The sequence below is a fragment of the Chiloscyllium punctatum genome, chromosome 45 (assembly GCF_047496795.1).
Source record: "Chiloscyllium punctatum isolate Juve2018m chromosome 45, sChiPun1.3, whole genome shotgun sequence".
NCBI classification, from domain to species: domain Eukaryota; kingdom Metazoa; phylum Chordata; class Chondrichthyes; order Orectolobiformes; family Hemiscylliidae; genus Chiloscyllium; species Chiloscyllium punctatum.
In genome coordinates, this window is record NC_092783.1 from 25,636,130 (window position 1) to 25,652,832 (window position 16,703).

At 41.7% G+C, this 16,703-nt stretch overlaps 1 protein-coding gene across 2 annotated transcripts in view; it reads left to right on the forward strand.

Moving 5' to 3' along the window:
* Window positions 1-625: 625 nt before the first annotated feature.
* LOC140467240 (cryptochrome-1-like) overlaps window positions 626-16,703 on the forward strand; it is a 90,366-nt gene continuing 74,288 nt past the window's right edge. The window contains exons 1-3 of one of the 2 annotated variants that reach the window (XM_072563473.1): window positions 821-890; window positions 15,288-15,477; window positions 15,617-15,725. In XM_072563473.1, coding sequence (XP_072419574.1) covers window positions 15,467-15,477; window positions 15,617-15,725 — 120 coding nt within the window. In that variant the 5' untranslated portion in view covers window positions 821-890; window positions 15,288-15,466. Of the gene's footprint in view, window positions 891-15,287; window positions 15,478-15,616; window positions 15,726-16,703 lie in introns of both variants that reach the window. The other variant, XM_072563472.1, reaches the window with a different exon arrangement.

The window sequence follows — 16,703 nt, forward strand, 5'->3', positions numbered from 1 at the left end:
CTGAATAAACTAACATTTGATCTGAGGATGCTTATGGAGCCTGCTACTTCATTAATTGTTTTATTGTTCACGACCATTCACGACTGGATGTGGTAGGACTTAGGGTTGGTGGATTGACTGTAAAATTGCTTAGGTCTGTCTCTCGCATGTTGGTTGTTATTTAGCATGTAAGTAGTTTGATATTGTAACCTCACCAGGTTTACAACAGATTTTAAACTATGCTTTGAGCTGCTTATTCTGGGAGCTCCTGTATTCTTTGCTGTACCAGAGTTGGTAGTATGATAGAGCGAGGGTCATTTTCCTCTTATGGTTCCAGTTTGTGACTCAGTGATTGTGGCCCACAGGACCTCGTCATTAAGCTCAGTCCACGTCTGAGCTGCTAAACCTGTTCTGAATCCATCAGCGCAAGTGGGTAACACACTTTGCCCTGGTTATGCATTTACTTGTGAATACGATGACATCTATTTGTTCATGAGGACGCAGTTTGTCGGATCTGCTGCCAGCGCGAGGCCGAGGCGGGATCCGCTCCCGCGCCCTGTCCAATGAGCGGCGCGGATGGGGCGGGGCTCGCGCTGCCCGCTGTAAAAACCTAACGGCTGGAGCGCGAGGCGCAGTCCAGGTGTGAGTCTGCGCGCGCGTGTGTGGGGGAGGGGAGGGTGCGTGGTCATGGCGCTGCGCCATTGCAACCGTTAGAGTTGACTGTCAACCCTCGCCGCGTAGCCGCCTGTGGCCATGGAGACCCATTCTATCCACTGGTTCCGTAAGGGACTCCGGCTTCATGATAACCCGGCGCTCAAGGAAGCCCTACGGGGCGCGAGCACCGTCCGTTGTGTGTACATCCTCGACCCTTGGTTCGCCGGTTCGTCCAACGTTGGTGTGAACCGCTGGAGGTAAGGGGACCATCTCCATGTGGCTTCGTTATTGTACATTGTCCCGGGTTACCGTGTGGTCATAGAGTTTTGTGCATTCTATGGGGAACCGGCTTACAACGAGGAGAGTTATGTAACTTGTGAGTGTTTTGAGTTTCACACGTCAGCAAATTTACAAAACGCTCCATTAACTGTTAACTCCATCTCTGTTAACTGTTGCGTCTTTTTTTTTCCCTCTAAAAAAGACTTCTGAGGCAACAACATAATTGAACAGAATGGGGTTAAAGTGCCAGTGGAATGACTGGCATAATTGGAATAACGGTCAGAAAGCAAAGAAGGATGGTATATGTTTTCCAAATTTGGGAATAGCATTACTCAGGGGCCAGTGTCTCGGGCAAATGTTTTTATTATATAAGTAACACGGTTTTGAGTTTACAGATGCCGTGACAGCGTGATTCTACGTAGTAACCGAAGCTTTTGCAACCCCCTAAGGTTTGTTTTTGATACACTGAATCGTTTGCAAAATACATTGCAACACGAGCAAAAGTTTAGGCCTACTCATTTTTATATGTGCTGCTAAGTATTTCAGTGTATACTGGCATGTTACCCAGTGCTTTTAAATACTCAAACGTTATAAATGACGGCTGGTTACAGCAGGCACAAAGTGTAGGGAGTACAGTATCATTTGAAAAATATCTTGCAAAGAGGAGACATATTATTAGCAGGAGTTGAATAAAGCAGCAAGTGATTGTTCATAGAAAACCTGGTTGTTCTGACTGATTAACCTAACATGGTCAAACATTCTCCCACCCTACCCCGTTTTGTGAATTATTTCCTGGCTATATAACCTCCAGTTTCAGCACACAATACAGTGTTGATCAATAAAATGAATAATCCTGATATGGTATTGAATCCATACTTTTCAGTGTTCAAACTCTGCTAACTTATTACAATTTCAATATCTTCCAGTTTACATACAAACCTCCTATTGCAGACAGCAACATAATGTTTTAAAATGCTTTCCTCTGATCGAGAGTTGTAGAGCACAGGGGAAGGAGCTAAATGCCAAGGGATTAAATGAGTAAATGTTGTGTATATGGTGAAATGGGTTCGTTGTTTGATAAGAGACTGGGTCAATTGGATAGATGAAGAAGAGAAGACATTAGGTGAAGAGAAGTTCCATTTGCGATAAAATGCTAGTTGAACGCTGTCTAATATCAAGGGATTGAACACCAAAGCATGTCCACCTACACGTGATGTCTCAGGACTGTACAACCAGTGTGCCTGCTCTGCCTGGTGGACACTCCTAGTCTCCAGCTCACCATGAACAAAACCAAGAGGACGTGCTAAATATTAAAGTGTGCATCTCCTGTGAACGTTTTCCTCCTGCCTTTTTTAAAATTTTGTTGTTGGCATTTCTTTTCTAAAATCACGTACTCTTGTACTTGCCATACATTAGGTCACTCTATCTTCCAGATTTGCTCACTCAAACGCGCATATGTGTCAATTTTAACAATGCATATAGAAACTCGGGCAGCGATTTGCATGCACAGGAGCACCCTCGATATACACAAGCTAAAACTTCGTCGTTTCTTCGCTCTCTCAAATATCGGGATTCCGACCTATAGCTTCGATAGAGACTTCCAAAGAGGCATACCTTGTTTAATTATCAAATATGTAAGTAAAATCGATTTTTAGCAGAAACGGAATCCAGACGTGCACTTTGAAAAAGAACACCAAAGGATACTTGTCTAATCTTAAACAAAAGAAGAAATTGATGGAGAAACTCAGCAGGTTTGGCAGCATCCTTGCGGAGAAATCAGAGCTAATGTTTCGAATCAAATAACTCTCTTCAGTTCTGACCAGACCTGCTGAGTTTTATTCCAGGAATTCTGGTTTTTTTATTTCTGATTTCCAGCATCCACAGTTTTTTAGTTGTAGACAGGGATTAACTCTCTGTTTAATTACTGTATTTATTTTAAGCGGTTTTTCGTCGTATTAGTTGACGAAACTTTATGTATAAGACCCAGTTGTTGCGAATATAAACCAACATAAAATAGTTAAAACAAGTTAGAACCACTCATCCTCTTCCAGTCCTGACTAAACAAACTGCATTGTGCTTTTAGCCTTATTGTTTCAGACCTCTGATTCATGTTGATGGAAAATAAATTCTCATTAAAGTAGCATTCGATTCAGTGGTTTTAATTTATCGTCCAATTTAACGGACGGAGGCATAGTTATCTCTATTTTTATATCATTGAAACAATATTAATGTGCTAAATGTTCCAATGTACGCTGGAAAGGAAGATAAAACATGAATACGGCCGGAGATTGAGATTGTAAACTGCTCTTGCACATTACGAAGTTAAAGGCATCGCAAGAATATAAAATCAATCAAGAAAAAAATGTTTCCTGTCTGATCTAGGCCATCTTCTGTGAATGTGTGACGCAGATTTATTCAAATAGTAACCTGCGGTGCTGGATACGTCAATAACAAAGCAATGATTCATGTTGTAACATTTAATTCCTTTGTACATGCTCAATCAGTGTCAAAGGAATAACTTGGCAACTATCTTTTTCTCTTAAAGTAGGTCATTTAATCACAGTGCAACACTTGACTATTGATTTTTCTTGCATTCTGCCAGTGAAATAACGCAGTGATTATAATATCGCCGAAGTAGAGCCATTTTGAGCAGGCAGCTGGACGACGATGGGGAACGAACACTACAGAAAACTGACGGAAGCAGGGAGCTGTGCTCTGTTAGGAAGGTGCTTTTAGTCTCGCTACAATAAAAAAGTAATAACCATTCCGAAGCGGCAAGCTGTTCACCAAAGACGAGAAGACAATATAATATTAACCCTTTTACGGGCCGACTACTGCCGCCCGCGTTTCTCATCTTTTGTTTCAAATATTCTTCTAAAATTTGTGATGGTTACATACATTGCATACAATCCGAAAGCTAGATACTAATGGGCGAGGGGAGCGCGGTAGGACGATTTGCTTTAGCATGACGATTTGGACCTTAATGGCCTTTCCCTGTTGAGCTGTTTTTGTTTTGCTGCAAGCTGTAGTGTGTCCCTTGGCGTTTAATCCCATACAATGTGCCATTCTGAAACATTTTACATTTACATTTTTCTCCAAGCCTGCTTTTCACAGGCACCAGTATCTTCCCCACTACAGCCAACAAGGGCATCGCACAGAATGAACGAGTGGGCGGGCAGGGAAGATCTAATGGAGGAAGGTCTTTCTCACCAACAGCCAAGTATATCTGGAATAAAACGCAACTGCGGATGCGAGAGATGTAAAACAATGTGCTGAAGAAACACAATGGGCCTATCGGCGTCTGTATAGAGAATAACGGTTAATGTTTTGAATCCAGTGACGCTTTGTCAGAACTAAATCCAGATGGTCAACAGAATCCACCGTATTCTTTTTCTTTTTTACAAACGAGGAATTTTGAGAAAGACTAGCAGCTAACCTAAAAGGAGATCTAAAATTCTCGAAAGGTATATAAACATTAAGGGATTGGTCAAAGGAGGAATAGGACTGTTCAGAGACCAATTACAACATTTTAAAACGATGTGTATCGGTATTTGAATAGGAAGGGTTTCCAGAGAGTTGGGCCAAATGCTAGCAAATGGGTGGCACAGTGGTTAGCACTGCTGCCTCACAGTGCCAGAGACCTGGGTTCAATTCTCCGACTCATGCGACTGACTGTGTGGAGTTTGCACGTTCTCCCCATGTGGGTTTCCTCTGGGTGCTCCGGTTTCCTCCCACTGTCCAAAAGATGTGCAGGTCAGGTGAATTGGCTATGCTAAATTGCCCATAGTGTTAGGTAAAGGGGTAAATGTAGGGGAATGGGTGGGTTGCGCTTCAGCGGGTCGGTGTGGGCTTGTTGGGCCGAAGGGTGTGTTTCCACACTGTAAGTAATCTAATCAAATGGGACGAGGTTAATTTGGATATCTGGTCAGCATGGACGAGTTGGACCAAAGAGTCTGTTTCTGTGCTGTACATCTCTATAACTCTTAAGTGGCTGAGGTGTTAAATGAATGCTTTATATTTGTCTTTAGAACAGAGGAGGATGTTGCCTGGGCTCTGGTGACAGAGGAAACTGACCTTAAAAGGGTTTAAAGTTATTAAGTAAAAAGTTTCTAATAGATTGTTGGCAAAGTTGTCAAGGTATTAGAATGGGATGAGATCCACTCAAGGATTTAGATAAATGAGAGAGATTATGGCTAGTACCTTTACAATTTCTTTCAATCTTCCCTGGATTCAAGGGAGATGCCTGAAGACTGAAAAATTGAAGTGTTTGTTCAAGAAAGGTTTGATAATCCCAGCAATTGCAGAGTGGATAGTTTAACTTTGGAGGAACAACTTCTAGGAACAGTTCGGAACAGAATTAGTAGTCATATGGAAAAAGATGGGAAGAGTCAGCACAGATTTCTAAAGGGGAAACCATGTTTAACAACTTACTGGAGTGTTTGTTTTAAAGAGCTGCCAGTCTCAATGAGAGTGGTGTTGTTGTGGTATACATGCATTTCCAAATACAGTGCCACACTCAGACCTGTGAGGAAAATTTATAGGTCATAGAATTAAAGGAACAGTAGCAACATGAATACAAAATTGACTGAGTCATAGATTTTTTTTCAGGCTTGAAGGTTTTTAGTGGAGCTCCCCGGGGTTGGTATTGGGAGCCATGCTTTTCTTGAGGTTTATTAATAATCTGGATCTCAGTATGCAGGGGACAATTTCAGAGTTTGCAAGTTACACTAAACTTGGGAAAATTATAAATTATGAGAAGAACTGAATGGAACTCCATAAGGGCATTGACAAGTTGATGGAGACAATAAGATATAGGAGCAGAAATTAGGCTATTCAGCCCATCCAGTCTGCTCTGACATTCAATCATGGCTGATAAGTTTTTCAACCCCAATTTCCTGCTTTCTCCCCATAAGCTTTGATTCCCTTGACAATCAAGATCCTAACCATCTCTGTCTTAAATATACTCAATAACCTGGCCTCCACAGCCATCTGAGGCAATGATTTCTGCAAATTCTGGGTGAAGAAGTTTCTCCTTACCTCCATTCTAAAGGGTCTTCCCTTTACTATGCCTTCATGTCCTAGTCTGTCCGGCCAATGGAAATATCTTCCTCGTATCCACTCTCAGTATTCTGTAAATTTCAATTACATTCCCTCTTTTTCCAAACTCCATTGAATATAGACCCATAGTTCCTCATATGTTTAGCTTTTCATTCCTGGGATCATTCTTGCGAACCTCCTCTGGACCTGCTCCTGGGGCAGTAAATCCTTCCTGAGGTATGGGCCCAAAATTGCTCACAATACTCTAAATGTGCTCAAAGGTTGTGGAACATCGCTAGTCACAGGCTTCCATTTTGAGAAGGACCCTTTTATCCCCACTCTCTGCCTTCTGCTAGACAGCCAATCTTCTATCCATGCTAGTGCCTTGCCTCTAACACTATCTTACTCAGCAGCCTCTTTTGTGACACCTTGTCAAAGGCCTTCTGGAAGTCTAGATAGATAGCACCCATTAGCTCTCTTTGGCCCTGGCTGCTCGTTACCACCTCAAAGAATTCCAATAGATTTGTCAGGCATGATCTCCCCTTGATGAAACCATACTGATTTTACCATGCATGTCCAAGTATTCAGAAATCTCATCCTTCATAATGGACTCAAATCTTCTCAATGATCAAGGTCAGACTAATTGGACTATAATTTTCTGTCTTTTGCCTAATTCCCTTCTTAAACAGGGGCTTACGTTAATGATTTTTTTCCAATTCTCTTGGACACTCCCTGACTGCAATGGTTCCTGAAAGATCACCACTACATCCTCCACTGTCTCTTCAGCTATGTCCTTCAGAATTCTGGGGTGTAGCCCATCTAGTCTAGATGATTTATCCAGCTTCAGACCTTTCAGTTTTTCTAGCACCTTCTCCTTGGTGATGGCCACCATACTCATCTCTGCCCCCCAACACTCGAATTTTTGGGATATTCCAATTTTTGGGATGTCTTCCACCGTGAAGACTGATGCAAAATATTAATGCAGTTCCTCTGCCATTTCTTTGCTCCTCATTACTATTTCTCCAGCATTATCCTCTGTTGGTCTTTGTAGGCATCCCAATCTTCTGATTTCCCACTACTCTTCGCCATATTATATGCCTCCTCTTTTGCTTTTATACTAACCCTGACTTCCCTTGTCAGCTGTGGTTGCCTCATTCACCCTTTAGTATGCTTCTGTTTCCTCAGGATGAATTTTTGCTGTACCTCCTGAATTATTCCCAGAACTCCTGCCATTGCTGCTCCAGTCTTTCCTGCTAGGCGCCTCTCCCAGTTAATTCTGGTCAGCTCCTCCCTCATGCCTCTGTAGTTATCTTTATTCAATTGTAATACCATTACATTTGATTCCACTTTCTCTCCCTCAAATTGCAGAGTAAATTTGAAAATATCGTGGGCACTGCCTCCTAAGGGTTTGTTCACCTTAAGTTCCCTTATCAAGTGTGCCTCGTTATGCAACACTAAGGCATTCGTACTAAATCCAGATTTGCCTGTTCCTTAGTGAGATTCACCACAAGTTGCTCCAAAAAATCATCTCACAGACATTCCACAATTGCCTTTTCTTCTAATCCACAAATAACCTGATTTTCCTAGTCCATCATATATGGAAATCCCCCATGACCACTATCCTTGCCGCCTTACACGCTTTTTCTATGTTTGCCCCAAATCCTGACTACTGTTTCGAGGTCTGTGCATAATTCCCATTATGGTTGTTTTTTACCTTTGCAATTCCTCAACTGGACCACACAGATTCTACATCATCTGACCCTAGTTTGTTTCTTGCAAATGATTTAATTTCATTTCTTACTAATAAGGCAACCACACTCTCTGTACACCTATCTTTTCAATTGGGTATAAATCCTTGGATATTTAGCTGCCAATCCCGATCCTCTTGCAGTTACATCTCAGTGATGTCCACCACGTCATTCCTGCTAATTTCAATCTGTGCCAAAAACTAATTTACCTTATTTCCTATGTTACATACATTCAGATACAACACTTTCAGTTCTGTATTGACTGTCCCTCTTCTCATTGTCACTGATTTATCCAGTATGCTTGAAGGTTGATTCCTAACCCTTTCCAAACATTCTGATCTATTTTGTGTGCTGGAGATTTTAATAACCTCTCCTGAGTTTTTTTTCTTTTCATACCTTTCCATGCAGTTGAACCCACCCCTACAGATGTTAACCTGCTGTTTTGTTTCCCATTGGCCATTATAGTCTTGTGTTTTACCTTTCCCTTATCACACCCCACACCACTTTCTAGTTTGAAATTCTGTTGACCACTCTATTTACCCTTTGAAATAGGCAGATAGAAGGTTCACACAAGTGTGAGGTGATGCACTTTGGTCAGAAGAACATTGAAAAACAATATGAAATAGGGATACAATTCTAAAAGTGGTGTTGGAGCAGTTGGATATGAATATATATGTACAGCACAAGTGGAGAGAGCAGTTAATGAAGCATTGTACTTTATTAGTAGGGGCATAGAGTACAAGAGAAAGCAAGTTCTGTTGAACTTCTTTAAGATGCTTGTTAGACCTCAGCTGGATTATTATATACAGTTGTGGGCATCTAATTATAAGAAAGATGTAAATCACTTCTGCATTCCAATGAATTTATAAGAATGGTTCCAGAAATGAGAAACTTAAGTCATGATCCTAGACTGAAGAAGTTGAAACTGTGTTCCTTGGAGAGAAGAAGGCTTAGAGGAGGTATGATAGAGGCTTTCAAAGTCATGAGTGGGCTGGGTAGAGTAGATAGGGAAAGGCTGTTCTCGCTTGTAAAAGGATCAAGAGGCGTTGATTTGAAGTGATCTGCAAAAGAAGCAAAGTTGAGATGAAGGGAGAAAGAAACCATTTTCACACAGTGAGTAGTTTAAGGTAGAGAATGCAATACCTGGAACTGAACTGGAAGCAGCTTCAGTAGAGGGATTCAAGAGAGCACTGAATGATTATTTGAATACAAATGGTGTACAAGGATATCAGGAAAATGCATAAGCTTGGCACTCATTAATAGAATGGTACATGCACAATGCGCCACATGGCATCCTTCTGTGTCAAGAGCATTTTTGTAAGGCCTCAAAGATATTGCATGTGGACCGCAGCCTAATGGTTTTGTGGTCCAATGTGCTTTGCTGCATTAAGGTGGAGGGACGATTTGTGCAACCAACTGACTGGAATATTCCACAGTAATGTGGTCAGACCTATCCTTTGCAACCCAATAGTACCTTAGCATGTAGGGACACTTGACTGCAAATAGAGAGTCCATATGCTTCCACATAAGGTCTATGCTGTTAGGATGAGGACAAAGTTGGGGATGTTTTGTATGGAGATTTGTACATCTCATCAGCTGATATGGATCACTTTCAATCTCACCAAAAATGGATATCAGACTGGATGATCGCCACTGCACAGGTGTAAAATATAGCAATGCTGAATGCCTTGTATCTGTGGGAAAGTGTGCCCAGTTTCTATTTCACTATAATTATGCATTTCTTCCAGTTGTTAGCACATGCTGCAACCCTTCTCTACATTTCAAACACCATTAGGTACTCTGAACTGATGGTGCAAGATTCTAAGGACAAGTTGTCCTGATTTTCTAAGGACGTGCTCTTGTTGCAATACACTTTGGCTTTGAAAGCCAGTTTGAACTGGTTACAGACTGACTAAATGACAGCAACTTTGTCTATAATTAGGGATGTTTTGATCTGAATACCTAAGACTGTCACCCCTCTTCTGTGGCTGGATATTCACTGATGGGCTCAGCAAACAATTTGATACAGAACACAGGCGAGAAGAGAGAGAGGACAACACTGAATCCAGATTTAATTCAAAGTCTTTCTGACTCCCTCTTTGAATGAAACTACACTACTGATTCATGTAAAGCATTTGGATCCAATTATGCAATCCATCTGCAAACCTAATTTTGGAGTACGCACCTATCATGTGGATACGCCATGTTTTATTGAAAAACCTTCAGGCCCAAGCGGATGAAGCAGGTGCCCACCACCCTTGTATTTAGATTATCAATTGCAGAGTGACCAAGGCTATTGGAGAACTTCCTGACAGGAACAGTATTGATTTGAAATACAGGTATTCCCCGCTTTTTGAAAGTTCACTCTACGCCACTTTGCATTATGAAAGACAGGGACAGGACAGGTTCCAGGATTTAGATGTTTCAGTAAAAACAGAGAAAATGGTTTAAAGTGTGGGGTGGGTGGATAGTGATATTATGGTTGCAGAAAGGACTTGTCTACTGAGGTAGAATGGGCTGAGATTAGAAACAGGAAAAGAGAGATCCCTTGTTGGGAATTTTCTATAGGCCTCCAAATAGTTCCAGAGATGTAGAGGATAGGATAGCATAGCAAAGATGATCCTCGATAGTAGCTAGAGTGACAGGGTAGTTGTTGTGGGGGCTTTAACTTTCCAAATATTGACTGGGAATACTATAATTCAAGCACTTTAAGTGGGTCAGTTTTTGTTCAATGTATGCAGGAGGGTTTCCTGACACGGTATGTAGAAAGGCCAGCAAGGGGTGAGGCCACATTAGATTTGGTACTGGATAATGAACCCAGGCAGGTGTAGATGAGCACTTTGGTGATAATGACCACAATGCGGTTATATTTACTTTTGTGATGGAAAGAGATAGGTATATACTGCAGGCCAAGAGTTGTAGGTGGGGGAAAGGCAATTATGAAGCGATTAGGCAAGGTTTAGGATGCGTAAGATGGGGAAATTGCAGGGGATGGGCACAATTGAAATGTGGAGCTTATTCAAGGAACAGTTGCTGCAGATCCTTGATAAGTATGTACCTGTCAGGCAGGGAGGAAGTTGTTGAGCATGGGAGCTGTGGTTTACTAAGGAAGTTGAATCTCTTGTCAAGAGGAAGAAGAAAGCTTATGTTAAGATGAGATGTGATGGCTGATTTAGGGCACTTGAGAGTGACGTCAGCCAGGAAAGACCTAAAGAGAGAGCTAGCTAAGAAGAGCCAGGAGGGGACATGAGAAGTTGTTGGCGGATAGGATTAAGGAAAACTCTCAGGCTTTCTATAGGTATATCAGGAATAAAAGAATGACTAGAGTAAGATTAGGGCCAATCAAGGACAGTAGTGGGAGATTGTGCGTGGAGATAGTGGAAACGCTAAATGAATACTGGAAAAAGTATTCACACTGGAAAAAGACAATTTTGTTGAGAATACGGAGATATGGGCTACTAGACGAGATAGGATTGAGGAGGTGTTAGCAATTCTGGAAAGTGTAAAAATAGACAAGTCCCCTGGGCTCTGGGCCAGATGGGATTTATCCTAGGATTCTCTGGGAAGCCAGGGAGGAGATTGCAGAGCCTTTGGCTTTAATCTTTATGTTGAAATTGTCTACAGGAATAGTGCCAGAAGACTGGAGGATAGCAAATATTGTTCAAGCAGGGGAGTAGAGACAATCCTGGTAAATATGGACTAGTGAGCCTTACTTCGGTTGTGGGTAAAGTGTTGGAAAAGATTATACGAGATAGGATTTGTAATCGTCTCGAAAGGAATAAGTTGATTAGGATAGTCAACATGGTTTTTTTTAGATTAGATTAGATTACATTACAGCGTGGAAACAGGCCCTTCGGCCCAACAAGTCCACATCGACTCGCCGAAGCGCAACCCACCCATGCCCCTACATTTACCCCTTACCTAACACTACGGGCAATTTAGCATGGCCAACTCACCTGAGCTGCACATTTTTGGACTGTGGGAGGAAACTGGAGCACCCGGAGGAAACCCACGCAGACACTGGGAGAAGGTGCAAACTCCACACAGTCAGTCGCATGAGGCAGGAATTGAACCTGGGTCTCAGGTGCTGTGAGGCAGCAGTGCTAACCACTGTGCCACCATGCCGCCCATATTTTGTGAAGTGTAGGTCGTTGCCTCACAAACCTTACTGAGAAAGTGACCAAACAGGTCATGGATTTCAGTAAGACATTTGATAAGGTTCCCCATGGTAGGCTATTGCACAAAACATGGAGGCATGTGATTGGGGGTGATTTAGCAGTTTGGACCAGAAATTGGCTCGCTGAAAGAAGACAGAGGATGGTGGTTGATGAGAACTATTCATCCTAGAGTTCAGTTACTAGTGGTATACCACAAGGATCTGTTTTGGCTCCACTGCTGTTTATCATTTTTATAAATGACCTGGATGAGGGCGTAGATGGATGAGTTAGTAAATTTGTGGATGACACTAAGGTCGGTAGAGTTGTGGATAGCACCGAAGGACATTGTAGGTTACAAAGGAGCATAGGTGAGTTGTAGAGGTGGGCTGAGAGATGGGAAAATGGAGTTTATTGTGGAAAAGTGTGAGGTGATTCACTTTGGAAGGAGAAACAGAAATGCAGAGCACTGGACTAATGGTAAGATTCTTGTTAGTGTAGATGAGCAGAGAGCTCTCGATGTCCAGGTACATAGATCCTTGAAAGTTGCCACCCAGGTTGATGGGGTTGTTAAGAAAGCATTCTTAAAAAGGTGTGTTAGCTTTTATTGGCAGAGGGATTAAATTTCGGAACCATGAGGTAATGCTGTGGCTGTACAAACCTCTGGTGCAGCCGTACTTGGAGTATTACGTATAGTTCTGGTCACCGCATTATGGGAAGGATGTGGAAGCTTTGGAAAGGGTTCAGAGGAGATTTATGAGGATGCTGCCTAGTATGGAGGGAAGGGCTTACGAGTAAAAGTTGAAGGACATGTGGCTGTTTTTTTTTAGAAGAAGGTTGAGAGGTGATATAATTGAGACATATAAGATAATCAGGGTTAGATAGGTTGGACAGTGAGAGCAATTTCCTCGGTTGGCGATGGTTAGCACGAAAGGACATAGCTTTAAATTGAGGGGTGATGGATATAGAACTGATATCAAAAATAGTTTCTTTACTCAGAGTAGTAGGGGCGTGGAACACGCTGTCTGCCATAGTAGTAGACTCACCAACGTTAAGGCATTTAAATGGTAATTGAAAAGGATATGGAAGAGAATGGAATAGTGTCGGTTAGACAGGCTTCAGATTGGCTCTCGATGGTTTCACAGGTCAGCACAACAAAGGGGCTGTACTTCACTGTAATGTTCTATGTTCTAAAATGTCCATCCACGCTACCACCATTTCCCTGCACTTGCCCCATATCCTTCGACACCATTCCTATCCAAATGCCTTTTAAATGTTGTTAATGTACCTGCCTCAACCACTTCTGCTGGCAGCTCATTCCATATGCATAGCACCCTCAGGTTCCATTTTATTCGTTCCCCTCTAACCTTAAACTGATGGCCTCTACTCCTTGATTCCCCAACCCTGGAAAAAAGGCTAAGTGCATTTACCCTATCCATGCCTCTCATGATCTTATACACCTCTAAAGAAAAAAGTCCGAGCTTGTCCAACCTTTCCCTAGAACTCAGATCATTGAGTCCTGGCAACAACCATGTCCATTTCTTCTGCACTCTTTCCATTTTATAACATCCTTCCTATAACAAGGTGACCAAAACTGAACACCATACTGTAAATGCAACCTCCAATGTCCTGTACAACTACAACATAACTTCCCAACTTGTATATTCAGTGCCCTGACTGACGACTCCAACTTCAGAGAACCATGCACCTGAGGTCCCTCCCTTCCACTACACTCTTGAAGGGCCTATTATTCACCATGAAACTCCTACCTTGATTTGACCTTCAAAAATACAAGACCTCACACTCTATATTAAACTCCATTTGCCATTTCTGGACCCACTTCCCCAGCTGATCAAGGTCCTGCTGCAACTTCTGAAAACCTTCCTCACTGTCTATGATACTGCCTATTTTAGTGTCATCTGCAAACTTACTAATCATGCCTTGTTCATTCTATCCAAATCATTGGTATAGATAAGAAACAACAATGCCGGAAGTGGGTACTATGGATGCTGGAGATTAGAGTCAAGATTAGAGTGGTGCTGGAAAAGCACAGCAGGTCAGGCAGCATCTGTGGAGTAGGAAAATCAACATTTCGGACAAAAGCCCTTCATCGGGAATGAGAAAAGCATCATACCTGATGAAGGACTTTTTGCCCAAAGCATCAATTTTCCTGTTCCTCGGATGATGCCTTACTTGCTGTGCTTTTCCAGCACCACTCTAAAATTTAGTATGGGCAACCTACCTAACCTGCATATCTTTAGACTGTGGGAGGAAAGCAAAGCACTTGGAAATCCAAACAGACATAGGTAGAGTGGCCATATGGAATTTGCACATGCTCACCCAACATTCCATTAGAACCAGAGCCCCAGGAAAATTGATGTTTCAGGCAAAAGCCCGTCATCAGGCATCAATAGAATCAGACTTCTGCCCGAAACATCAATTTTCCTGCTCCTCGGATGCTGCCTGACCTGCTATGCTTTTCCAGCATCACTCGAACCTTGACTTTAATCTCCAGCACCTGCAGTATTCACTTCCGCTATACTAAATTTTCCCTAGTAGGTAAAAACAATGACTGCAGATGCTGGAAAGCAAATACTGGATTAGTGGTGCTGGAAGAGCACAGCAGTTCAGGCAGCATCCAACAAGCAGCGAAATATTGGTGATGCTGTGCCCATTGGCATAGAGTACAATGGGTGAGTGGGGGAGGAGATGAAGGTGATAGGTCAAGGAGGAGAGGTGGAGTGGATAGGTGGAAAAGGAGATAGGCAGGTTCGACAAGTCCGGATGCTACTCTCTCCCCACCCCACCCTCCTCTAGCTTATCTCTCCATGCTTCAGGCTCACTGCCTTTATTCCTGATGAAGGGCTTTTGCCCGAAATGTCGATTTCGCTGCTCGTTGGATGCTGCCTGAACTGCTGTGCTCTTCCAGCACCACTAATCCAGTAAATTTTCCCTAGTGTCCAGGAATGTGCATGCTAGGTGGATTAACCATAGTAAATGTGGATTTTTGGGTTAGGGTAGGAGTCTGAGTCTGGATGGGATGTTCTTCAGAGGGTAGGCAAGAAGGGGCTGGTTGGCCTCTTTCCATGCTGTAAGGATTCTATGATTCTAAGTCACGTGCTGTATTTCATTCTGGTCACCAAGAGCAGTTGTTAACGATGTTGTGAATAAACCCAGCCAACAAGATAAATAACTTTGGGATTCAAAATAAATGGATTAATAGTATGGTGTTTTGAATTTTCTGCCCAGCTAGGACTTATACTTGACATCTTGCAGCTTTATCACAGAGGTTTTTGATCAATTGTCAATCGGTGCAATATTCCGCAATGGTCATCCCACTGAATATCAAGGGGAGATGATTTGATCATTGGTTGTTGGAAATTCTTATTATCAGGCACTTTATGGCAAAAATGTTATTTATGACTTTCTTTTACAGTTGTTCATGAATACCTCTACTTTTGACCTTTTTATGATGGAATGTCTTTGATAAAGATGGTTGGGCCAAGGGTACAACACTGAGAAATTCCTCAGTGAACTTCTAAAGCTACAACTGCAAAGTGGAAAATACAACATTAACAACAGAACCTACCTTTTCTTTCCACTTCAACAGAAGGAATGTCATCTAGGTCTGTTTACAAAATGATGTCCACATCATTGTTCCTTTCTGTGCTCTGCACAGACTGTAATGATTATCAGACTAAAATTATGATTTCCTCCTGTTTCCAAAATAGAAGAAAAGAATCAAATTGTCTTTTTATCCATCAGGTTCTTGCTTCAGTGCTTAGAAGATCTAGATACTAGTCTTGCGGAGCTAAACTCCCGGCTGTTTGTAATACGTGGGCAACCTGCTGATGTCTTTCCCAGGCTTTTTAAGGCAAGTTCTTCTGAATCATATGCAATGTCTGTAAATAGTAAACACCTGTAAATTTACTGTAACTAAGCTTACCTCTAACTTGAAATTTATTTTCAAAATGTTCCTTTGAAGTTCCAGAGTTTGCATTGTATTTACTTTGTAATTAATTTGCTATGATTCAAGTGATAGTAGGTAAGAATTTGAAAAACTCAGTTCTTTTAGTTAGCACATAACATACATATTTCATAAACCAGTAAAGAGACTAGTGATGGTATGTTTTTAATGTGGTAGAAAAGTTTCCAAAAGGTTAAAATGAGCTTTTAGTATTCATTTTGGAAGATTGACTTTTCTGAGTCACTATTGCCAACCTCTGGTCTGAGATATCATTGGTATTTAAGTTGACTCATTCTCTGTTTGGGTCAATGTCGCCTCTCATTTTCAAAATTTGCTAATATTGCTAGATCATTTTGACAGGGTTTGGCCACTAAATAGTTTGTCTTGTCCTTTGATCACAAGATATGATTCTAACAAAATGTGAGATTAGAGTTCAATACCCTGCCCATTTGGTGTTAAAAGTAGAGTCTGTAGTGTAGTTTCCAACTTGAAAATACTGTAGTTTCCTTTCAGGTAAACAACATTGGTAGTTATAATAGGATAATATAACAGCCAGTGGTCTGCCAATGGGCACAGCATCACCAATATTGTAGCAGTGATTGAACTAGGGATCAGAAGGTTTGGATGTTTTCTCTCCTTGCTGATTTAGAACTATAAAACAATGGTATCCTCCCTACCTTTGCAATGAAGATTCTGTAGTTCAACAAGAAACCCAAGTGTGATGTATGTCAATACCAATCACCATGATATCAGTAACACCTGTATTACTCTTAATTATCATTGATTCCAATGGATATCGGATGAGGAATAAGTGGTTGTTATGTATTTTTCCAATCTTTCCAGAGATAGGCTAAAGCATTTTGAGATAAAAACAAGATACAAATT